Source organism: Gymnodraco acuticeps, unplaced genomic scaffold (assembly GCF_902827175.1).
Source record: "Gymnodraco acuticeps unplaced genomic scaffold, fGymAcu1.1, whole genome shotgun sequence".
In the NCBI taxonomy this organism is placed as follows: domain Eukaryota; kingdom Metazoa; phylum Chordata; class Actinopteri; order Perciformes; family Bathydraconidae; genus Gymnodraco; species Gymnodraco acuticeps.
Window position 1 is genome coordinate 3,020,749 of NW_022992126.1, and position 25,877 is coordinate 3,046,625.

Genomic DNA, 25,877 nt, shown 5'->3' on the forward strand with positions numbered 1-25,877 from the left:
GGGGGACACACACATCTAGAGTATGTGTGTGTGTGGGTGTTTGTGTGTGTTTTATCTGATCCGGATGGTTACTAATCCTTTTCTTTTCTTTATGGCGGTAATTTTTGACCGAGAACACCATGGATGTTACAAAGTTGATTAAATCATCCAAAATTCAATGAAAGTGGTGATCAGCAATTTGATATGTTCAAATGTCTACTGTGAAGGATATCATAAAGCCTTAATGCAATCGAATGTAAAACAAAAAAGTTATGATTGATGAAAGTAGTAAATCGGTCAGATTTGACCTGAAGACAACAGGAGGGTTACAAAAAAACGTGACTCACAGCATTTATTAATACAATTGCTGATTAATTTCAGTCACCTGGCAAAACCATAAATCATCTCAGCACTACATCACACAACAACAATCGCTTTCACTGTATTGTTACGTTCTGAGTCCCAGCAATGATGACCACTACACAGACACATTTTTATAATGTTGTGGAGAAAATGTTGATGCTATGGTTGTATGTTGTTCACTCTAGTTACATTGTGAAAAAAGTACAGTACTGAACTTGCGAGCTGTACACACGTGCATCGACATTATACTCAAAAAATACTCTATACAGTATATCCAACACAGTAAAGCCATGAGGCAATCACAAGCAGAGAGGAGCCACTGTCCCTCTGGTCCTTTGTCTTCAAATAAAAAAACATTAAAACTACATAAATTACTACTGAAATCCTAAAATCACCACACAACAACTGAAGGAGAAGCAATTAAAGCTACAGTACTCATTGATTAATTGCGACCTCATGATTCTTTAAGTCTACAATCAACAGTTATAAGTGCTTATATTGGAAGTGTAGCAAGTATGCAGCAGCAGCAGCGAGGTTGTTTTTATACTGTACTTTATAGTGACCTGGACCCAACACTATTGAACCTCAGTCAGGTAATGACTTTGGTGAATTGCTAAAGAGCTTCTGAGAAGTCTGGAAACACCCTGTGCCCACATCTGGCTGGATTTCCAACTCAAACAGTGAGCCCCGGTCACAAATATGTGATGTGCACACACCTCGGTAATCACAGTGGCTCCAAAGCGGCCTACTGTTGTTACAACACTGCTACAGAGAAGCAGAGGCAAAACATCATGTTAGGAAACTGGGGGAAAACATCTTCGGTTTACATTCAAGGTTGTTTAGTTCACATTACTGGTTCCCGCCAGTTCTTCTCAGGTTTGCTAAGGATTCATTTTGTATTACAACTTGCCCCAAAAAATAAGAACATCTTAATAAATATAGATGTCATATACAATTAAATAAGTTTAACTAACTGAATTTTTAATTCTCTGGGATTAGTTTGACTGGGAGCAATTTAAGTCCTCCTATTTAGCATTTATATCAGTATATCAACATTAAGTAGGTGGTTTATAACAGACTTTAATGTACTTGTAAGCATTTATTCATGTAATTCTCAAAAGCTATAACTGCTCCTGCAGTCACAGATTAGATGAGGCTGGTTTTTAAACAGACAATTAATGTAATTAAAGTAAAACACGGTTCTAATAATATACAACATGTCTTCATAGGAGAATTATAGTTACTGTACATCAAAAAAACCTTATGGTCCTTATAGGTGTGTGTTCAACTTCTTCATAATATATTATCAGCAATGTCTTGAATGTTAATATGCTGTTTATAAATGTTAAATGACTTTAAGGAAGGTGTTGTAATTGTGCAACTCAGAAATATAATGACTATAAAATGGCTTCAGTGTATTTTCCTGTATTTTTTTAAGTCGAGCTGACTCCGAGTAGTGTTTTAAACACCAGTACGCAGATACAATTCTCAATACAACTGATCAAAAACTTTCATTATATTCCCAAAAAAGATAAATACACTCCTTTTTTTTAAGGACCATTTTGCACCGAGCAGTAGCGTGAAATGCAATGTGCATAGTCCAATACATTTGTGTATTTTATGATATTGAATGCGTGTTGTTCCTGAATTGATTGTTTTACAAAACACATTTTCCATTTGAGTGCTTTGACATTTGACCAAGGGTGGGTGGAGTAGACAGAGGCATATCTTATTTTCTATGAATGCAGTACTTGAGTTGGTGGAATATCCCTTTGTTCCCCCTTCTCTTCTACATTACAATTCCGGACTCCTCGTCGGTGGCACTGGGGGAACGCTCCTGGAAGAGAGATAAGAGAGAAAACTAGAGAAGGTCTTTTTAATATACATATTTTTATATATAAAAGGGAAAAATATGTCTTATAATACTTAAATTAACTGATGAAAATCATGGGATACGTTTTGCAAGAGTTCCACCAAGTGAAACTGAATTCCAACACAACCTCCTCGTTGGATATAATAAAGACACATAGGGGAAATACACAGTTATTTAACTACATCCTGCATGTTTGAGCTCCTGCCGGGCTGCTGCTGCATGATGTGTGTAAAGATCAAGCAGGTAGAAACATATCAAATTCATCATTCATTCTGTACTCGATGTAAGACTCATGCAAAGCTAATATCACTCACAGCCTTAAAAATGGTCTTTCAACAAAAGAAACATCACGTGTCACTGTAAACCTAAGGTCTAAGGATAGAGGGTATCGTTTTTCTCATACTGATATTCTGAACAATCTGTGCTGTTGTATTTGCTGTAAAGTGTCTCTACTGTAGGCTATTTTTATTATATGTACAGCACTTTGGCTCGACCAAAAATCGTTTATAAATGTGCTATATAAATAAAACTTGATTTGATTTGAAACTTGAAACCTAACAGTGCATATGAACATGTAAGTGGATCATTCAGATGTTCACCTTTGTTTAGAACTTAATAACACTTTTTATAATGATACAGTACATTAGTGTACATTGTTGCAAAATATTGTTGTAAATGTCCCCTTTGCAGGACAAATAAAAGATTACTGAACATCTGCAACTAATGCATTGAGCACAAATGCCTTAGTGGGCGTTTTTAGCTTGTGCTAAACCATCCGAAGAGCCCAGGTCTCACATAAGGGTCAGCAAGGCTTTGTAGGTATAATGGAAACATTTGACAGTTGTTCCCAGGTTATAAAGAAAATACAGAGACAGACGGAGAGTTACCTCTTCCTGCTCATCCTCAGAGTCGTCATCACTAACAACCGGTTTGGCTCTGTTGCGTCCTGTTCGTCTGCTGCGACCCTTCCCCCGATCTCCAGATTTATCCTTCTTTCCCAAACGGATCTTCATTTTCACTGTGTGTGCTGGAGACAAACGTTCACGCAATATTCAAGATATAGGATTAATTATTACACAGTAAAAGTGTGTAAAAGCATTTCTGTGTTAGTGAGGGGAAACAAAAGTGTCTGTTTCAAGTGAAAAATGGTCCGTGAGAAAAGCACATCACAACCTGATCACAACCCATTCATTCAACTTAGAAAAAACAACTCTTCACAAGGACATGCTTACATTCGGACTCTGAACCTTCTTCCAGATCATCTTCCTCTTCCTCACTCTCCTCTCCCTCACTTTCCTCCTCGATCTTCTGCCTCAGACTGGTAAACACTGACTGGAGGACGATGGAGTCTTCATAGATCTGCTCACGATGATAAAAACATGATAGAAAACAATTTCATTATCAATATAAAATCATGTATAAACAATTCATCTATGATTACTAAGATGTTTGCATAATGCCCTCCATGTTTCACCAATCTGACTTTTGACATTTAATTATGGCCAATAGGATATATACAAGTATAGTATATAAGTATAAGGATATATAAGTTAGACAAAGAATGTCTCTTCATTCTGTTTAAACCCGGTATTTTTGCACAATTCGGATAAAGGATAAAGGTACAGTTATAGTATTTGAAGGATAAGATTCCAGTAATGGCTGCATTGGATTTTATCTGACGAAATATTCTGCTTAAATCCATATTCATATTTTATTTTTTAACCTTTCAAAAGCATCATAAAGCTCTCCTGCTCACACATAGAACACACTGGCAACACAAATAATTATGTTAAAGTACTATGATACTGTACTGATATTTTCAGACTTTGTTCTTTACTTTCTCCGCCTTCCTTTATATGTAGAAGATATTAAGTTTTCTTCGTCATGTTGCTTCCATAGCAACAACAACAACTTCCTGTCAACTCGCCTTCAAAATAAAAGCATCTAAGTAAAACAGGAAGTTAACCTAAATTACATTTAAGACATACAACTGCAACGAAAGTAACACAAATAATGTAATATCCTTTTCAGTTTCACAGAACACTAATTCGGTTATTTACATAATATGTTTACATGATTTTGTTGTGCAATAAAACAACCAGATGGACACACGATAAAGGAAATGTTGAAATTCGGCTCTGATCGTAACAACAAAAGGGGGAATACACGTTTCTCAATTATGCCACATCAAGGTGGAACGCTCTTCCCACAACTGTAAAGGAAAGTAAAACTATACTTACCTTCAAAACCTCTCTTAAAGAGCACCTTCGGGGGAGAGCATTGCAAAACTGGCCCCGGTAATGGTACAAATCTCAACCTGTCGTTCAATGGACAGCTTCCCCCCCACCCATCTATGTATATACTCGCATTTTAGACTCTGTTACTAACTGTATATCTGTAGACTTGGTATGTCTTAAATGTCCGGTTAGGATGTATTAGAACGAAATCTAAAATTAAAATTGTAAACAAGCAATCTGTATGTAAAAAACCACCTGTATGTAAATTGTAAATAAGCCATCTGTATGTCAAATATGTCTTATATGTCTTAAATGACATGATGAATTGGAAATGGGGGACCCTGATGTAATCAAGACGAAAGTCTTTCTCTGGTCTGCATCCCCTTAACAATTGTATGTTTTGAGCTGTACTGTACTGTACCCAATATACAAGCTGTTAATAAACTTTTCAATCAATCAATCAATCAACATCGGGCCGGTGGAGTTTCTCATGATCCGGCAGCAACTTCGTGAGCGGTGGCAACATCTTTGGCATGCCAAACAAATGCACCGTCTGATCATCGGTGCCATCGGGCATTTTTCGCCCCGATGGCACCGATGATCAGAGTTTCATAAAAGTCAGTCAATGCTTTCCAAAAGCACGAGCAGTGAACTCCAGGCCCACGTGACTGAACTAAAAATTGAAAGAAACAGACTAAGAAATGACGTAAGCTCCATGATCAAAACTGCCAAAAAGAATTTCATCAATGTCAAAACTGAGGAAAACAAAAATAAACCCCGTGAACTTTGGAAATTACTCAATAACCAGCTTGGCTGCAGTAAAAAACTCAAAACGAGATGTTCTAACTTAAACATAAAGACAGATAACAGGCTCATCACAGACAAACTGGATGTGGCCAAGTACTTGAACATTTTTTTCACAAACATAGCCACAACTCTTGTAAATAAATTACCCTCCCACTCAGGGCTTTTTGGAGTAGATCACATCATGACCTACTACAAAAACCTAGGGGTACGCAAAGATGATTTCAGTCTAGCAAGGGTAACAACAGCAGAGGTACTCATTAAACTGAGCGCCCTCCAACCTAACAAGGCCACTGGCCACGACAATATCCCCTCCAAATTCCTCAGAGACACAGCAACCGCCATCTCACCAGTCATAGCTCACATAATTAACCTCTCCATAAAACAGGGAAAAGTACCCAAAGACTTCAAAATTGCAAGAGTAACCCCCCTGCACAAAAAGGGCAGCAAATTGGACCCAGGCAACTACCGCCCTGTTTCTATACTTACCTCCATCTCGAAAGTCATGTAAAAAATAGTATATGAACAGGTCGAAAAGTACCTTGCGGAAAATAAACTAATCTATGAATTTCAATCTGGCTTTAGAACATCCCACTCCACTGACACATGCCTTCTTTATTTGAGCGACCACATCAAACAAGAGGTGGACGAGGGCAAGTACTGCGGCATGGTGATGCTGGACCTACAAAAGGCTTTCGACACTGTCAATCACCCCATTCTGATTGACAAGCTAAAAGCAATTAGTTTTGATAAACTATCGGTGAGCTAGATGCAATCCTACCTGGAGGGGAGAGAACAGATGGTGGAGGTAAACGGTACTCTGTCCCCCCCCTCCCAGTGAGCTGTGGTGTTCCACAAGGAAGCATATTAGGTCCGTTACTGTTCCTAATTTATGTAAATGACATGTCATCAGCATGTGACTGCAACTTGTTCCTGTTCGCGGACGACTCAGCCCTGCTGGTCTCTGACAGGAGCAGATTGCAGGTTGAAAAAACCCTCAGCTCCGAGCTCGGCAGAATCTGCACCTGGCTCGCCGATAATAAATTATCATTACAACTGGGTAAAACAGAGTCCATTCTCTTCGGTTCGAAACATAATCTCAGCAAATCCGACGACTTCTCAGTTGCAGTGGGCGACATTATTGTCACAAGTAAGAAGGAAATTACATACCTAGGATCTATTCTTGAGGCAAACCTCTCCTGTGACAAAATGGCATCCAATGTAATAAAAAAAGTCAATCAAAGAACTAGATTCCTATACCGGATCTCCTCTCTGGTAAACAAAAACACCCTGAAAACTCTGGCAGGAGCACTCATTCAAGGGTACTATGACTATGCTTGCACGTCATGGTACCATAGCACCTCCAAGGCGCTAAAAATAAAACTTCAAACATCGCAAAATAAACTGGTCAGACTACTGCTTGACCTTTCATCTAGAACCCACCTCACCTCTGCCCACTTTGACAACCTAGGATGGCTTAGAGTAGACGACAGAGTACAGCTACTTGCAATGGGCCTGGTCTACAATATCCACTAAACCTCTATGGTACCCATGTACATGTCAAAATTCTTCCCAAAGGTCAAGGAATACCATGATCATAACACCAGAGGGAGCTCCACAAATCATGTGAAACCCAGATTTGGCACAAAAAAGGGGGAATACACGTTTCGCAATTATGCCACATCAAGGTGGAACGCTCTTCCCACAACTGTAAAGGAAAGTAAAACTATACTTACCTTCAAAACCTCTCTTAAAGAGCACCTTCGGGGGAGAGCATTGCAAAACTGGCCCCGGTAATGGTACAAATCTCAACCTGTCGTTCAATGGACAGCTTCCCCCCCATCTATGTATATACTCGCATTTTAGACTCTGTTACTAACTGTATATCTGTAGACTTGGTATGTCTTAAATGTCCGGTTAGGATGTATTAGAACGAAATCTAAAATGAAAATTGTAAATAAGCAATCTGTATGTAAAAAACCACCTGTATGTAAATTGTAAATAAGCCATCTGTATGTCAAATATGTCTTATATGTCTTAAATGATATGATGAATTGGAAATGGGGGACCCTGATGTAAACAAGACGAAAGTCTTTCTCTGGTCTGCATCCCCTTAACAATTGTATGTTTTGAGCTGTACTGTACCCAATATACAAGCTGTTAATAAACTTTTCAATCAATCAATCAATCAATGATCACACGAAGATGACACGATTTGACAAGATGCCCTCACGAGTGCCAAGGGCAAAATGGACACACGAATTTAACACGAAAATGAACCTTCGCAAGGTACTTCGGCAATTTTTTGGCATGCCAAAGATTTTGCAACCGCTCACGAAGTTGCTGCCGGAGCCTGAGAAACTCCACCGGCGGTCATACGATGGATTAAGATGCCCTCACGAATGGCCCGATGTTGTTACGATCAGAGCCGAATTTGAAAATGTCCTTTATCGTGTATCCATTTGGTGTCAATTTCGGGACAGTGTGACAGGAGCTTAACAAAATTATTCAATCCATGTAACGATTTTATTCACATTATGAATTTTGTTGAAAGATTGCTTTTATGTTATTGAGGTCATAAAATATGCTTACAGACATTTAAACCTTTATTCGAAAACCTCAATAGCAGCTCCAAATAAAAAAATAAACACTTGATACAGCTGGTGTTACTACTTTAACTGGACAGGACACAGTAGAGCAGGCGTGTTTCTGTGTCCATCAACTGTGACTGTGTACAGTGCGTCTCACCAGGGATCCCTCCAGGTTGAAGGTCTGAGCGTTTTGAAAGAGCAGCATGACGTCTCGCTCCAGGTCACCCATACTGCGGTAGTGATGTCCTCGAATCTTCTCCTACAGAGCAGACACAGTATGTTAATCACTGAGTACACATGAGAAAGTGTGTGATTGACACGTGTGGTGATTGACATTATTCACCCACGGATCTATGGGTTGGGGTATTGTTCTGCACGGACATTTTAGTGAACCGGACTTCCTGTTTCGGCCGGTCTTCGCTTCTCGGGCATGAAGTTGTTTACATGTGTTTTCAGATGCTAACTAAAAGTCTAGCTTGTACCTTCGATACCCCGCCTCCGACTCCCGTCTCTCGGCACTACACTGGTGGTGACCCCGACATTCGTTGAAGGATCCGAGACTGAACCGAGCATGGCAAGTAACGCCGTTTTTTTTTCCAAACTGCCGGAGTTTTGGGAGACATCTGTGGCTGCATGGTTCGCTCAGGCGGAGGCTCAGTTCGCCCTCCGCGGAGTGACTGACTACGCAGCACGCTATTTTGACGTCGTTTCGGCGATGGGGAGCTCCACTGCGACCCGGACGGTGGGCTTCATTACATCTCCTCCTGCCCAGGATAAATATGCAGCGTTTAAGGCTTTCCTGCGAAAGACTTTCGAGCTGTCACGGTCAGAACGGGCCCGACGCCTGCTCGCTATTCATAGCCTGGGGGACAACAAGCCATCTGACCACATGGAGATGATGCTCAGCCTGCTGGGTACGGAAGAACCACATTTTTTGTTCATAGAACTGTTTCTTCGGCACATGCCGCCGCATGTACAGACAGCGCTCGCTAATACGGCTATTACTGAGCCCCGCGCTTTGGCCGAAGAAGCCGACCGGTTCTTCCTGGCAACACAGCGTTTTGCCCCGGAGGTGCTGGCCCCGACACGCAGCGGCACCTTCCCTGGTACAGGCATGCCACCTAGCAGAAGCTCCGGGGCCGACGTCAGCAACTCCAGCCCTGGCCTGTGTTATTACCATGCACGCTACGGGCGAAAGCGAAGATGTGCCGTCCCCTCTGCACCTACAAGGTAACGGGAAACGCCCAGGCCTGCGCTCGGTAGTGGCCGCACATCCAACCGGCTCCTGTTAATCAGGGACACCCTCTCTGGTCGCAGACTCCTTTGTGACACAGGAGCCCAGCAGAGCGTCCTGCCGGCTACCGTGGAGGACGCCGCCGGTGGAGGCCACGGCCCACCTTTAACGTCCGCTAACGACACCCCTATTCGCACCTATGGCACAAAGACAGTGGACCTGTGCTTCGAGGGTCAGCGGTTTAAGTGGGATTTCGTCACGGCTGACATCTCCTTCGCCCTCCTCGGCGCAGACTTCCTGTGCGCTCACGGACTGCTGGTGGACGTCAAGAACAGCCGCCTGGTGAACGCGCTGATGTTTGCCCCGCGGCGAGGCCTCATTCAGCGGGCTCTCCAGTTCACTCTCACAGGGCGACAAGTTCCAGCACCTTCTCAGTGAGTTTCCCGACTTGATGCGGCCCACCTTTTCCGCTGCCACTACCAAACACGGGGTAGAGCACCACATTGACACTGAAGGCCCCCCTGTTTACGCTAGGGCCTGGCGGCTCAACCCTGACATGCTGGCAGTCGCCAAGTCGGAGTTCGTCAACATGGAGCGTCTGGGCATCATCCGCCACTCAGACAGCCCTTGGGCTTCGCCGCTTCACATGGTCCCTAAATCAGCCGGTGGCTGGCGACCGTGTGGTGACTACCGCCGCCTTAACGACGCCACTATGCCAGACCGCTACCCGGTCCCTCACATCCAGGACTTCTCTGCACACCTGGCGGGCAAGCTGGTTTCTCTAAGGTGGATCTGGTGCGGGGCTACCACCAGGTGCCGGTGCACCCCTCGGACGTTTGGGCTTTTCGAGTTCCTGCGTATGCCGTTTGGACTTAAGAACGCAGCTCAGTCCTTTCAGCGGCTGATGGATTCAGCGTTCAGAGACATGCCATTCATCTTCCTCTATTTAGACGACATCCTGGTCGCCAGCTCCTCCTCCGAAGAGCACCAGTCACATCTCCGGGTCCTTTTCGCGAGGCTCAACCAACACGGCCTGATTATCAACCCGGCGAAGTGTCAGTTCGGGTTGTTCTCCATCCATTTCCTCGGGCACCTCATCAGCAAGGATGGGGCCGCACCCCTCCCGTCGAAAGTGGAGGCCGTGTCTGCCTTTCCACGACCGCCTACAGCTCGGGCGCTCCGAAAGTTCCTCGGGAGGGTGACGTTTCATCACCGGTTCATCCGCCGGGCGGCCCACACCATGCGCCCGCTGTACGTCCCCCGGCCAGGCCATAGACTGGACGGCTGAAAGGGAGGTCGCTTTCAACGCCACCAAAGCCGCCCTGAGCGAAGCCGCCATGTTGGCTCACCCGTCACACAGGGCCCCCATCGCTATCACCACCGACGCGTCAGACTACGCAGTGGGTGCGGTGCATGAACAATGGGTCAACCGCTCGCCTTTTTTAGCCGCCAGTTGACTCCCAGGGAGCGCAAGTACAGCGCTTTCGACAGAGAACTCCTTGGTCTCTATTTGGCGGTTCGCCACTTCCGTTTCCTGCTGGAAGGCCGGGAGTTCGCGGCGTTCGTGGATCACAAGCCACTGACCTTCTGCATGTTCAAGGTGGCCGAGCCGTGGTCCACCCGACAGCAACGCCAACTTTCGTACATCTCCGAGTACACCACGGACATACGACACATCGCTGGCAAGGCTAACGTGGTTGCGGACTGCCTCTCCAGAGCGGTCATCGGAGCTGTGCAGCTGGGCCTCGATTACCTCCGCATGGGCGCTGACCAGGCCTCGGACCACGGGGTCCAGACCCTCAAGGCCTCGGTCACGGGATTACGCCTGGAGGAGGTCACGGTCGGTGACTCTGGCGCAAAGCTGTGGTGTGACGTCTCCACGGGCCAGCCTCGACCACTGGTCCCTGCGGACTGGCGCCGACCCGTTTTTGAGGCGGTTCACAATCTTTCCCACCCCGGTAGGAAGCCGTCCGTGAAGTTGTTGTCGCAGAAGTTCGTGTGGCAGTTAAGAAGGACGTGAGGTCCTGGGTCGACTGGTGCGTGGCCTGTCAACGGGCCAAAGTCCACCGCCATACTAGGACCCCTTTTGAACTTTTTGCGGTTCCTGAGAGGAGGTTTGACCATGTCAATGTCGACCTTGTGGGTCCGCTTACCCCCTCTCACGGTTTCACCTACCTGTTTACGATGGTGGACAGGACGACCCGCTGGCCCGAGGCCGTTCCCCTCGACGTCAGCTTCCGACGTCGCCCGCGCTTTCATCGGCACGTGGGTGGCGCGCTTTGGGATCCCGTCTGACCTATCCTCTTCACCTCGGAGCTGTGGAACGCTGTTGCTGTAGGTTTGGGGGTCAAGCTGCACCGCACCACCGCATATCACCCCCAGGCTAACGGATTGTTTGAGCGGTTTCACCGGTCCATGAAGGCGTCACTGCGTGCTGGCTTGACAGACGGCAACTGGGTGGATAAGCTCCCGTGGGTTATGCTCGGCCTCAGGTGTGCCCCCAAAGAAGACCTGCAGTCCTCGTCGGCGGAGCTCGTCTATGGCAACACGCTACGGGTCCCCGGGGAATTCATTCCCACCGCCACTGTGCCCTGGTCTGCGGCCGGGCAGCGCTCCTCCCTGCTGGAGACCGCCGGGACATTCGCGCCCGTCCCCACGTCACAGCAACCCAGCTTTCCGGGTGTCCCCCGGATTACAGTCGGCGGATTTCGTTTTTACCTCGGCCCCCTTACGACGGTCCGTTCAGGGTCATACCTCACGAGGACAAGAGCCTGGTTGTGGACGTTGGTGGCAGGCCTGAGACTGTGTCCGTTGATTGGATTAAGCCTGCTCACGTGGACGTTTCCAGGCCGTTGGAGTTGGCTCTGCCCCCACGTCGGGGCCGCCCTCCCATGGCCCGCCCCCTATGGGGATGCCCTCGTTGGCGCCCCTGCCCTCGCCTGCGGCCCCGCCCTCCTCGGCCCCTGTGGTCCGTACGCGCCGGGGTTGGGTGGTACTTCCTCCCAAGCACGAGGATTTTGACTATGGGTGAATACTGGGGGGGCTTGAGTGGTGATTGACATTATTCACCCACGGATCTATGGGTTGGGGTATTGTTCTGCACGGACATTTTAGTGAACCGGACTTCCTGTTTCCGCCGGTCTTCGCTTCCCGGGCATGAAGTTGTTTACATGCGTTTTCAGATGCTAAATAAAAGTCTAGCTTGTACCTTCGATACCCCGCCTCCGACTACCGTCTCTCGGCACTACACACGTCACTTTTATCTGTCTGCTGTACATTTCGTTGTTGTTTTTTGTTGTTGTATGGTTTATACTTTGCTGCTGCAGTGACCGACTTACCCTGACAGAATCATTTTTTTTCAGATCTAACCTTGATCTTTCTGAAGTCCACAGGCTTGCGGATTAGTTCGTAGTACTCTGGAAGCTCCTTTCGAGACGGCAGCTGGATGAACACTTCGCTCAGCTGACGACCACTGGCGCTGCAGGACATTACATCATCAGGATGAGACGAAACACCTTCATCAACAACTGAATGCTCCCCATGAGTTGTTCAATTCATTGTTTCAGATTTCCCTTTGTTTCATTTATTTTAATTAAACACTACAGGTGAGAGACAACTTTATAATCACTCTTATCTATTAACTAAAAGGTTTAAGCATAGGAGTTCAGATAAATGACTGTTTGCCTGTGTCTAATCAATACAATGCTTTAAATAATCATACACATAAAACATTTTTGTAACCCAAAGCCGCCCAAACATATTAAACCCACTTAATTAAAAGGCTAAAACTTCAAGAATTAAATCTACTATGAATTTAATCATAATAATACAAAATATCTCAGGAAATGTGCATTGTGAATACTTTATGCTGATTCTCTATAGTTAAATTAATTTTTTTTTTTACATTTAGTTGACCTGAAACTCAAAAGATTATGGTCAGTGATTGGTCAGTAAAATCTTGCTACATCTTTTTTCCCCCAAAAAAATAACATGCGAGCTACCTGTCTTTATACTTGATGACAGCATCTACGATCTTCCTCATCTTCTTTGAGAGGGAGGGGGGGTTGGGGGAGAGTTTATCAGCAGGTGGTCGCCCCCTCTTCCTTTGCCTCTTCCCGTCATCATCCTTGTCCCCTCGCCCTCGTCCCCCCAGGGAAGAGGAGGGACCGGGGAGGTCCAGGTCGCGGTCTCTCTTCCTCTTGCGGGTGGTCTTCTTGTGCCGTACCTCCTCCTCCAACTCATCTAGTTTGCCTTCCTCTATTGCCTGCATGGGAAACACAGACTGAGAGATTCAAATAGAAATATAGAAATCACAAAGGAAGAATCAACTTCATAAAGCAACGTTTCATTTTGTATTTTAATTTGACATCTGTTATTCTGCTCTTCCCTAATTACCTTGAGCCATTGCTTCTCCGTCAGTGAGTCGCTGTAGTCCACCTCCTTCCGCTCTCGAGACCCTCTTCCAAACAATTTCTCCTCTTCCTCCTCACAGGTCAGACGTTCAACCTCAGCGTCATCCTTCATGATCCAAGTGGGCAGCTCGTCCTCCTCCATCAGACGAGGTTTTCTCCGCGGGTTACGGGCTTCCTCACGACGGCGGTCAAGGTCCATACGCTGTGGGAGGGAGAGATTGAAAAAAAGGTCAACAGAAGTCATAGGGAGAAGATTTTGGTCAGTGCTGGAGGTGAACACTTTAAAACGATCTTTAAAACACTGACCATGAACTGGTCGAACTCGTCCTCACTCCTGGCGATCATCTGGTTGACCGTCTCGTCGTCTGGCACCTCATCCTCCTCCTGAAAACAGTGACCACAGGTTGGCAGGCAGAGTAGAAGCAAGTTGACTCTTTTAAATGTTGTGTTTCAGGTGCACGCACGCACACACACATTAATTCGTAGACACACTTCCTGATCCCCGACCTCGTCTTGCTCCTCGTGTTCCAGGATGGCCTGCAGGAAGGCCTTGCGCTCATGGCTCGAAGACTTCTGGTCAAACATGCCAGCCTGAATGACCTTTTGGTCCACGTTCAGTTTGTATTTGGCAGCAGCCAGGATTTTCTCTTCGACGCTGTTTACCGTGCACAAACGCAGCACTCGCACCTCGTTTAGCTGACCAATACGGTGAGCTCTGTCCTGAGCCTGCAGGTCCTGAAGAGGGATGAAGAGCAACATTTGAACCTACGCTTATTCTCTGTATCAGGACCAAGGAGGGTTAGTAGCAGTCAAACTACATGTGACACTGTAGTGAATGGTCACTGCTTTGGCAGTCTGTCTATCATGTTGGAAAAATCAAATCAAATGCAATTAAAATGAAGGGTATAATCGTATAATCTAATAAACTTTACAGCAAATGAAGAGCTGTGTAGACAGTTTTTGATTACATAAAGAAAATTAAAGTCACACGCCTCTGCTCTATCTATTTTACCTTTACAAATCACAGGTGAATCTTGATATTTCAATCATATTCTGAGCCACAAAGGACCGTCAATTAGCATTCACAGGGCCAAAGATAAACAGCCATCCAATATTTCCTGCTAACTGAGTACTCTCATATGTTTAATGGCGATAGTTACCCTTTTACAGCATCTTGTATTTGCTTTTTCAAATGATATGTTACTTTAAAGGGGAACTATCATGCAAAATGCACCTTTTCATGTCTTTTATACATAAACATGTGTCCCCTCTGCAAAGAGATTCTGAACGTTTCAGGAAAAACGATTCGCTCACTTTTTGTCCTGATCCATTTCTATAAAAACCTGTCTGAAAATGAGCTGATCAGATTTTGACCACTTGATGTCATAACGATTTTTTGGCTTGTGTAACCATTAGCCAATCACCAACCAAGGTAACCCCCCCCCCCCCATTGTGTTATTTTTAACCAAATATCTCTCAGAGGGGCGTGGGGAGTGGCTCCTTATTTTCATCTAAAGTAATAGACAGAATCAGCACTTTTGAAACAGGGCTGAAAGAGATAGGATTATGGGATGCTACAATGGGTTATCTGCTTGTTATTTCGAGCCAAACACTTCAGAGACATGTTTTGTATATATCGGAGACCTATAATATATTGATGAAAAACAGTATAATAGGGGAGCTTGAAATAAAGCTCCCCTGGTAAATCATGGTGCTTGGTGATTCAAATCATTACCTAGAAAAAGGTTAATTTTGATATAAGCTTGGTTTTTTATTTAATGGCATCATTTGTTATCTAAAATAAATGTGTGTACCTGATGTGGGTTCCAGTCAGAGTCAAAAATAATCACAGTGTCCGCAGACTGCAGGTTGAGGCCGAGGCCTCCGGCTCTTGTGCTCAGGAGGAAGATAAAGTAGTCTGACCCTGGTTCATTAAAAGTCTTCAGTAACATTCCTCTATCATCAGCCTTTGTGGTACCTGAGATTTAAGGGAGTGGGGAAAAGAGAAGAAAAGCACATGATGGAAAAACTAAAAAGAAGCTGATTAGAAAGAGGAAAGGAAGAGATTTCAGGAAAAATAATGAATGAAATATAAAAAGAATAAAGGATAAATTCATGAGTAATCTGTCTCACCATCCAGGCGCAGATACTTGAAGCCGCGATAAGCAAAGTAGTCCTCCATGATGGTCATGAGAGTGGTCATCTGACAGAAGAGCAGCACTCTGTGGTTTGTGGCGTTGAGCTTTGGCAGGATTCGATCCAACACCTCAAACTTTCCTGATGCCCGATACAGGTCAAGACTGACGTAAAGGTAGGTGTATGGGTTACAAGGGTTACGGTTAGTGTGAGTGATCTTAACCTTTCAATGGAATCAGCACTTACCCCTGGACTATCCCACCAGATAATCCTAAATGTTCAGAGAAAGATTCCTGCAAAAGCAATCAACAATGTTTTCTGTAATTTAGTCAAATACCCAAAGTCAATACTGCATTATCGCTACAAATTCAGCCTTGTGTGAAATGTGAAAGCTTAGCTATACAGTAGGAAACATTTTTTTTGATGCTGGCTTTATGAATTTTGTACATAATAGGATGTTTAAAATGTTGTTGTATCCCACTCCTCAATAGTACCTCTATTTGATGAAACATGTAAGGGTGGTTACAGATCTTCCTCAGCTGCATGATGGTGTTCATCAGTGTCTTTGTGCCTCCTTTACCCTGTTAAACACAAGACAAAATGTACAGCTTGTAATCACAGTTTTATACTTTCAATCATTCAGCATTTATTTATTTAAGGGTCTTCCTAGCACAGTCATCAAATCTCTTTCTTTTGATGACTTAATTAAAGAAATATGTGAGAGCCAAAGATCTAACCCTCAGCTTTTACTCAAAGTTCTTTGTGAATGTCAGATAAGCAATTCAGGCTTTGATGATAATGAAACCAAATATTCACTTGTGTACAAATCCCACTACAGTATATGTTCTTGACCTGTCATAGCTAATACATCTCTGTGTGAGTCAGGGTTTGTTAACCTTTTCCAAAGTCAACTTCTAAATGAAATATGATGATATAAATCCTCTTAATGCCACATATTATTTTGTTCTATTAAAAAAAGCATGTACCTAAAATAAGTATGTTTAATCTAATGATACACTAGGTACTGTAGCACCGACAGTGTTTGAGTGTTTATGTGCTCACCTTCTTGTCCTTTTCTGATCCGTCAGTGAGCAGGACCCCCTTGGCTTGCATGTGCCTGTAAAGCACTCTCTGAAGAGACGACATGTCACACTTTATCACGTACTCCACCTGACGGAGAGGAGAGAGAAGATAAATGAATGAAAGAAATCCATCAGGAGATCATCTTGACTGATATTTGCGCTCTCTTTGTCTGTTTGTAGAAGTGTGTCTTTGTCTTCTGTGTGCTATAATAAGTGAAACATGCCTTCTCTGGAAGCTGGGCCTCCACCTCCTTCTTTAATCTGCGCAAGAGGAAGGGGCGAAGGACTTTATGGAGACGACGGATAATCAAGATGGTCTCCTCTTCATTAAGATCAACCTAGGGAGTGAGAGAAGACAAAATGACGCTCTACCTCCTGCCTTATCTCACATTTAATAAAAAGGGATGTGATGTTGCTACGACTTCCCCCCCACCTTCTCTCCTGTCATAGCGAAAGGGGCGTTGAACCACTGCTCGAAGGTGATGCAGCTCTTGAATATGGTGGGCAGCAGGAAGTTGAGCAGCGCCCAGAGCTCGGGTAGTTTGTTCTGCAGCGGCGTTCCTGTGAGCAGTACACGGCGCGGGGCCAGGTAGTGTGTGTTCAGAACCTGGGTCAGCTTACAGTGGTGGTTCTTCATCCGGTGGCCCTCGTCCACAATCATGTACTTCCAACGAATCTGGTGTTGATGTATTGGAGAGAGCAGACAAGTTCATTTAGATAAAGCTGCCACTATACTATCGCCCGATTCCAAAGCAACCAAAAACTGAAAGTGTTCATAAGTAAGATTGTCCATCGTGTCCTCGGGACCCACCCTGGCTCAGGCGCGAGCCAAAGCCTTGAGCCATCACAAGGGGAAAGTATTGCCTTAACCTCAACACCCACCTTTGAGCAGTCAGGAAGCCTAAATGACTACATGAGTGCATGACAGCATGACGTCAGAGAGGACAGAGGGAGACAGGCGGTGTCAGTGTGGCAGCACCTAGGAGAAAGCACTGAGACGCAGCAGAGTGGGCGGTCAGATTGGCCAGGATAAAATACTTTTCAAACTTTGGGAATTTAAGGAATGGGAGACGATGAACAAAAACACATGGAAACCTCAAGCAAAATCTAAAGATTAGCAAAAATGAATTACACTATGACTGCCTGGGTGTGTCTCCTTCTGCTTGTGTTTGTTTGTGTATCCCATCTCACCTTGGCCAGCACTTGTTTATCCTTGATGATGTACTCGTAAGTGGTGAGTAAAACGTTAAACTTTCCACTGCGCAGTTGAGGCACAAAGGCTTTTCTTGCAGCAGGAGACCCCTGAAAGACAGGTTAAGTGTTTAACAATAGAACCAAAAGCTACCATACGAACAATAAAAGCATTTGTAGAAGCCCACCTTGTAGGACACTTTCACGACTGTCGGTGCCCATTTGTCAAACTCATACACCCAGTTAGAAAGAGTTCTGTAAATGAGAGGCAGATCTTTTTTTAATTAACCAATGTGTTCAGACGAAATATGCTGATGAATGACGACAAAACATGAAATATATCTTTGCAAATTAAGAGGTTATGCTAACGAGAGTGGTACGATGATGAGGTAGGCGCCGTTGAGCCGCTTGTGCTCCATGAGGTACGTGATGAGGGCGATAGTCTGGATGGTTTTCCCCAGGCCCATCTCATCAGCCAGGATCCCGTTCAGGTTATTGTTGTAGAGGGAAACCAGCCACTCCAATCCTTTAACCTGCAGGACAGTAAAGGGAGAATCAAGCAAAGCATTTAACTCCTTTGTCAAGTCATGACATTCAAAAACTGTCTTCATGCATGGCAAGGTAGGAGTGGGTGATATCTTAAATATACTCAATGTTTTGCTGCTACTTCCATGTCAGATGTAATATTGAGAATCAAGTACAGATTGTCATGACATTTTCATAAGCAGTCGGTTAACTCAAAAAGTAGTGTGCACCCAGTCTAAAAATATTAAGATATTATTTATAAGCCCTATGGCCAGGTAGAAAATATAATGTGATTGATCTGACTGTGATTATTCACCTGATACTGTTTGAGTTGTCCATTTATTAAAAAAGTGGACTGTTTGTCCACCTTCTCCGTGACAGCGTGAGCAACAGCGTAATACGACTGGAGGCTTCGGGCGAACGCTGCTCCGCTATATTCATCATCCACGTCCTGTTTAGCATTTCTGTTACGTGTGGAGACAAATTACAGTTTAATTAATCAACCATATTATGTTCTGAGCACGTGTGGCTCAACAACATAATTGTAAAAGTATTCAAGAAGTCTAGTGCTCCTTTTTTCTACTGACTCGATGACGTGTCGGACGTCCACCTCTGACACGTCCTTGCAGTCGGGATCTGTAATCTTCTTCTTCTCCTCCACCTGGTTAGTTGACGGCTGAGGCTCCTCCTCTTCCTCCTGCCAGACAGCTTGTCAGTGATTTGAGCAGTGAATATGAAACTGGTTTCAAACATGTCTCTAAAACAACCCACCTCCTCCTCTTCCTCCTCCTCGCTGTCTGAGCGAGGAGCCACCTCATAACTGGAAAAAATACATGCATACTCAAATTAGTATGTGAATATTTCAACTATACTGTAAGTCATCCTTATGCACAGGTTTCTAAACCACACATATAAAATATAAAAGCGAGTTAAATAGAAAAGCCAGTCAAGCCAGTTGAAGGTGCCAAGTGATATATTCTCTCAGATTGATCATTTGTCCTGGCAATGGCAATTTAGCAAAAATCAGACAAACAAATAGCCTGACAGCCATTGAGGCACCTCCAGACACACTCTCAGACGTCACTCCTCCTCTCTCCAGCCAGTCTCACCCAGGGTTCATCTCCAGCCAGGTCTCCAGCTGTCCGGCTCTAGGAGCGTCCACCCCTGTCAGGATCTTCCCGCTGTCCACGTGGATGACCTTCACCGGAAGGTCACTCATCTGACTCGTCTCATCCAGAGGCTGCAGGGGGGGACGAAGGTTATCTTTAGGACAGGACTGGTTTACATGGTGGCTAATTAACACGAGACAAAGCTTCACATAGTCTTTCAATACAATTGTTGTTCCCGATGACAGATCATTTACGGCATTGATTTCTCAATATTCACACATGCATATTGTTGGCAAAAGCCATCGATTATGTGTATATATATATATATATATATATATATATATATATCATATACAGTACACTTTGTGCCTCATGAAAACAATAATATTGGGATCATATGAAAGTATGCAGATTTTACCTATTGCCATGACAACAACAAAAAGAGAAAAACATTACCCACAAAGCTTTGTGCGGACATTTTATCAAAAAGAGGTCTCTAGGGAGACCAAGAATAAGCTACAAAGAATCCCAGCAAAGTAAACAGAGTATGTTTAAAGAGTAACTGTATTATGCGATCAGCGACTTCCCTACGGATAAACATTCATCCCAAATCCTTAAAAAATGTTTCATGCCACCATGACAGCTGCTGCTCACCTCTCCATCAGGACCCATGGCAGGAGTCTGACCCTCAGCACTCTCCAACTGCAAGAAGAAGAGGTTGACCAACCACATTAAAGCTCACTTACATCTCTCAAGTCAATAGCTATCACATTCAAAATCACTGGTGCTGGTGTTTTCCATACCTTCTTCTTTTTCTTCTTCTTCTTCTTCTTCTTCTTTTTCTCCTTGAGGGCCTGCGCAGCTTTGTGAGCTCGGACCAGATCGGTGAGGTTGGCCACGTACTCGTCAGTCTGCTGCAGCAGGTAGGCCAGGCGCTTATCCTTCTTCTGGTCGATCAGTTTACGATAGCCCTCCTCATCCTCGGCCTTGCAGGACAGACATATACACAGTGTGTAGGACAGTATGTATACCATTGAGGGTGTCATTTGCATGTTTTTCTAACTGTGTCTCTGTGGTTTCTTCTCACCATGAGCCTCCTCATCCTCTCTTTCTCAATACGCTCGTTCTCTTTCTTCTGCTCCCGCTCAGTGTTGGCGTGGTAGGTGGCCACTGCTTTTGTCAGCTTCTGCATTTTGCCTGTGATGGAGCGGTGGTACTCTTTGAAGTCTTTGGCATGCTGCAGGATGCTGTTCAGGTACTCCTAAGAGCAGAATGCAAGATTGGGATTAAGGAAAGAGAAGATAAAACACAGTAGAAGAGAAGAGGCAATTAAAAAAACACTTTTAATCTTGAACTTCACCAATGTGTTTGTCCTCTACCTGATGTTTCTGCCTTCGTTTGCGCTCTTGCTCAATCTTCTGCTGCTTCTCCAGTTTCTCTGTGATGCGCGCCTCTCGCAGAGACTGATGCTTGCTTCGCTTGTAGGCCTTGGCATCGAGGGCCGTCTCTAGAGCTGTGTCCCGGTGCATGCACACCACCACCTCTTGACGCAACTGTGGATAGACAGACAAACGTGGAGTTATCATGCCACTGAAAACCTTCAAAATGTGATGTTGTGAAGGTGGAAATAAAAACATTTGAAGCCTGAAGATGTAGTGCATACCTGTCTCTGGAAGTTAAGCAGTCGGAGGGCTTTGAGCTCAATAGTAGCTTTTGTACGCAGGTCACCAGCCAGAGAGCCTGGCAGGTTCTCCAGCTCAGCAATACGATGAGTGATCCGAGCCTGTAACCTGAGGGAAGTGTACTTTATTAGGAATTATTAATGCTTTATTTTTTTTCTACTAAGAAATGTCTCCTTAATGTAAATGAGATGAAGGTAGCTGTGTTTCCCAAGGCGTACCTGAACTCCCTCTCCTGTAGAATCTCCACTGGGTCGAGGCCGCAGGGTTTTTGGATGGGGGTGATGCGGTTCTGCTTGGTGTGGAAAGGCATCATGGGAGTGGGCTGTGCCGGCTGGCCGGGGGACTGGGTCTGTGGAGGCATTACTCGAGAGGCAGCTGGAGGAACTGAGGGCCGGCCAGTGGAAAGAGGGGGAATTAGCTTCTGGGGTGCGTTAGAGGGGGCTGCTGCATTCACCAGGGGGCCTGGACAGATGAAGTGTTAAAAAGAAAGAAAAGGTCTACTATTTTTATGGAAACGCTACATAAAGTGTTCTGCCTAAAATGTTTTTTTTTTTAAGGAAAATATTTGGGTCCTTTGGGTCCTGTAAGATCTACGAAAGCTAACCTGTGGAGTTTATAACCAAGCATAGTGGAGCAACGTTTAAAGAACATGTCCCCATTTATGTGTATTGTGCACACCCATCTGTACTATTCACACCCATGAGGATGCACATGCACCGGGGGTAAGGCACCGACATAACAAATGTAAAGTGTTTACATGGATTAGTGGTTATAACTACAATTTATATAGATATACCAGCTCTATCTTCCTCTGATTTTACACATGTCCAACAAAAGACAGGTTTCCCCAAGTCTTACATCACATACCTTCTGGCCAGGATTTGGGAGGTCCGTTTGGGTTTTGCATCTGCATCCCAACTGGAGTAGCTGATGGGACTGGAGGAGGCATGTTGGGACCCATCATTCCTAGGAAAAATATGTACAGCTAATTTAAGCTTTAAGACTACTATTACATGTATAACACAAAATCTACAAAACATATTTTAAGCAGACTTTAAGAAGATAACTTTTGTGGAAATGTGCAGCTAATTAAAGTATAAAACAACTTATCTTGTATCTTACTCATAATTCTCTGCTTTTTATAGATGCGAAATTAACTCCAGATGCTCCTGAAGGTACTGAACCATCTAAACCTGCTCTTACACAGGTGTGCTGAGTGATGAATCCCACTTGAGTATAACCATTGGTTTATTAAAAGTTTTTTGTTTTTTTATGTTCCTCAATTTTAAAATGCTATTTTCTTGCATTAGACAAACCACTTGTGGAATGTGTAAGCAAGATGGTTTTATTTTATTTAGATTTTGATAAGAGTACTAACTGACAAGAAAATATAAGGAAAAATAATTGTGAACCCAAGTAATAAATGAGTACAAATGAAATATGAAAAAATCATGGATATGTACAAAAAAAGGGAAGTGTGTTTGTACTTCATAAGGCCAAATGTAACGTACATGCCCAGTTTGACTTTTATCAGTCAGCCAACACAGGACATAGCTTGGTAATGCAGACACGTTCCATGCATGCTCACCATGAACTCGGCCATAGCCGGAACCCATCATCCCCGGCCCTAGTATGGGCCCTGCTGGTCCCCCCATCAGCCCGCCTCCCCCTCCAGGAACCAGGCTTTGCATTGGCTGCTGCATCCCAGGCATTGGCCTCTTCCCTTGGACAGCCATCTGGAGGTGATCTGGCAGGGGCTGACCCCGGGCCAGCATCTTATAAGCCATGATCTGGGCTCTGAGCTGGTTGAGCTGGTTCTGGTTGAAGGGAGTCGGGCCACCAGGACCTCCAGGACCAGGAGGGCCTCCAGACTCAAGGCCAGATACAAGGGTAGAGACACCGAGGCCCATGCTGGGTCCTGGACTGGGGCCGGGGGGGCCAGGCCGGTTAGTGGGACCCAGAGTGTGCTGATCTACACCGGGACCGTCTAAAGGTGTAGAGGCAGAGCTGGGACAACCAGAGGAGGAAGAGGAGGATGGCATGAGAGGTCCAGAGGGGGGGCCGTTTGAAGGGACGGGGCTGGAGTGGTCAGAGCCCCCCAACGGAGAGTGGTAACCTGGAAACACAGACAGAAAGATGGACACACAGGTGGATGAAAGCAGTGTTGTCCCTCACCTTGGGTCTCTTTGGGAAATATTTCAGGAGATATTTGTCTGACCAAGAAATATTCCCATAAACAATCCCATTAAAACAACAACTTGTTTTTTATTACCCTAAACAAACATGATATAATATGTATAATCAGTGAGCCTTATAGGTGTTGGTCTCTATTATTTTTGCTTCAACTGTCTCATGGCCCTAGCTTCACATTTATTGTAACAACATGAGAGAGGTAACAATCTTCTGTTCGAACACTGATTTCGTAAAATGTAAAAACTTCCTTTTAACAAAAGCTTGCGACATACAGTAGATGGATGAATAGTACATTATTTCCCAACACTATTCACACCCTACCAGATGGTAATTTCGTAATGTTTTTAACTGTGATTCAAAGGGCTAAGCCTGCCAGTCTGTCTTGTTTCATTTCCTGCATACAGCAGGTGTCAGTTAGAGGCTAAGCAAAAAAGTTGCCACCTGACTGTTAACAGTGGCGGTTTTAGGAAGGGCCACTGTACTGCTACAGTATTTTGATATTAAAAGACATATTCTGCTAATTTTCAGGTTAATCTTGTATTTTGTGCCGCTACTGTGACATCTTTACATGCTTTAGTGTTCAAAAAGCGTTTAATTTTTCTAATACTGCCTGTGCTGCAGCACCTCTTTTCACCCTCTGTCTAAAACCAGAGCCCAGTCTGCTCTGATTGGTTAGCTGGCCAACTCTGTTGTGATTGGTCAACCACCAGTTATCATGCCCCTTAGCCTATCATGTACAATGTGTTGAAGGGAGGGTTATATAATGATGTCACTATGTTATAGAAGTATACAAAAGAGTCAAATCAGCAGGGGGGAGATACACTTGTTTGCCTTAGCAGACCTTTTTCATGCACAAAAACCTATATATCACACTACAGGAAAGGGAAAAACGCAAAAAATATTCAATTGTTTCAACAGTGAAATTCCCTATAAGCCAACCACGCCTCATAACCACACCATCACAGATGAACACAACTTACGCAAGGCTGGAAAGCAGGACATTGCTTAAGTCTCCGTAGCATGCCTACCTTGTGAGTGTTGGTCCAGAGGACTGGGTGGAGGGCCCATGCCACTGTGCCCGCCCTGTCTCAGAGACAGTCCCTTCATCTGACTGAAGCGACTTTCCTCACTCAGGCTCTTCTCATGCATGCTCTCCATGGGCTGTCGAATACAGAAGAAATTAATCAGGGTTCAAATTAAACCATTAGGTTCAGATGCAAACATAGTATAGTTCTGCTAGGGGAAAAGCACCTTGGGATTAACATAACAACAGTGTTTATATAATATAAAACATAAGGAGATGTAAGATAATGGGAAGGCACAGTTTTTTCAATATCAAGAACCTTGCCCTTATTAATCACTTCCTTATAAATGGTTCCTAAATTACTATTTAACATGTTATAGTGATTGGTTAGCTCTTTGGGACCAGCATACAAACACAATATTTGAGAGAAATGCTTTTTGTTTTTGTACTACATATTCAGGTTTAAACCATGTCCATAAAGTACTATTCAATGCAACGGTTTGTCAATCCTAATTCGGTTTTACTGTTGAAGTAATACTGTTAAAACATTTTGATAATTGAACTCGAATCAGGAACAATATTTGGTGAAAAATATAGAATAAGGGTGGAGGTTGAATACTGTATGAATGAATAGGCAGCTGTAGTTATTCACAGTTATTTCAATCTAACATCAATGATGGCTTTCTCAAACATGGATTAGTGTTACAACGTGCTGGTGTCAGCATATGCCAATTATGATACAGGTGGAGCTAAAATGTAAATGTAAAGTGAAGGTGCTTTCACAAACATAAACGTTGTTTAAATAACAATCAACCAAGATTTATGTTTCTTTCTGTGGAATTAATGTTCACAAAAGTGCCTCAGAGTCTGCAACTCATGTGAATGTGATATTTAAGCTCATTAATGTGCAAAATAAAATACTTGCTCACACCCCTCTGTTTCCTAATGAACCCGCATTAACAGTGGTGTGTGTCAGCGGGATGATTGGTGTTTGTACGTCCTTACTTTGTGCAGAGGGTGCATGCTCTCCTGGCCGTATCCAGAGGGCACTAGCTGGGGGTGCCCAGAGGGAGGGCCGGGGCTGGGGCCCATCATACTGTGAGAGGAGCCTGGAGAGGGCCCTGGGCTGGGGCCTAGCATAGCCCCGGGGGAGGGACCTGGGCCAGGGGAAGGACCTGGGCGAGGTGTGCTTCCCATGGGGGGATCTGGGGTGGACATCGGCCTGGATCTCCTGCTCCTGGGTGAGCAGCAGAGACCTGGGAAAGAGAAGGTCAGAGAGTGTGATGGAGATTTGGATCTCTTTAAAACTTTTAACTATGGCAATCATACTGTATATATGGCAATGCAATACGGAAAAAGTTAGTGATCTAAATTAGCAATTGTTCACTGGATTGATTAGAGAAATGTGACAGTGAAGCTTCATATCTGCCTTTAAATATGCT

At 44.4% G+C, this 25,877-nt stretch overlaps 1 protein-coding gene across 4 annotated transcripts; it reads right to left on the reverse strand.

The window, feature by feature from the left end:
- Positions 1-305: 305 nt before the first annotated feature.
- LOC117537933 (transcription activator BRG1) lies at positions 306-25,686 on the reverse strand. 4 transcript variants are annotated; one of them, XM_034203350.1, is made up of 33 exons: positions 25,441-25,686; positions 24,440-24,572; positions 22,807-23,334; positions 22,086-22,184; positions 21,437-21,680; positions 21,200-21,326; positions 20,916-21,089; positions 20,624-20,797; positions 20,340-20,522; positions 20,191-20,238; positions 19,537-19,667; positions 19,199-19,247; positions 19,015-19,124; positions 18,744-18,891; positions 18,272-18,435; positions 18,091-18,157; positions 17,903-18,013; positions 17,145-17,387; positions 16,936-17,049; positions 16,692-16,799; positions 16,124-16,210; positions 15,876-15,922; positions 15,627-15,793; positions 15,308-15,471; positions 13,968-14,228; positions 13,800-13,877; positions 13,477-13,695; positions 13,083-13,345; positions 12,451-12,559; positions 8,005-8,106; positions 3,448-3,574; positions 3,103-3,242; positions 306-2,179 (listed from the first exon to the last, which is right to left on the reverse strand). In XM_034203350.1, exons 1-33 carry the CDS (start codon positions 25,651-25,653, stop codon positions 2,132-2,134), a joined length of 4,980 nt encoding a protein of 1,659 aa, XP_034059241.1. In that variant the 5' UTR covers positions 25,654-25,686; the 3' UTR covers positions 306-2,131. The 4 variants fall into 4 exon arrangements, with proteins under 4 accessions (XP_034059241.1, XP_034059240.1, XP_034059239.1 ...); XM_034203349.1 differs by having other exon boundaries at positions 3,448-3,577; positions 13,083-13,363; positions 21,437-21,602; positions 25,441-25,653; XM_034203348.1 differs by having other exon boundaries at positions 13,083-13,363; positions 25,441-25,653.
- Positions 25,687-25,877: the final 191 nt, after the last annotated feature.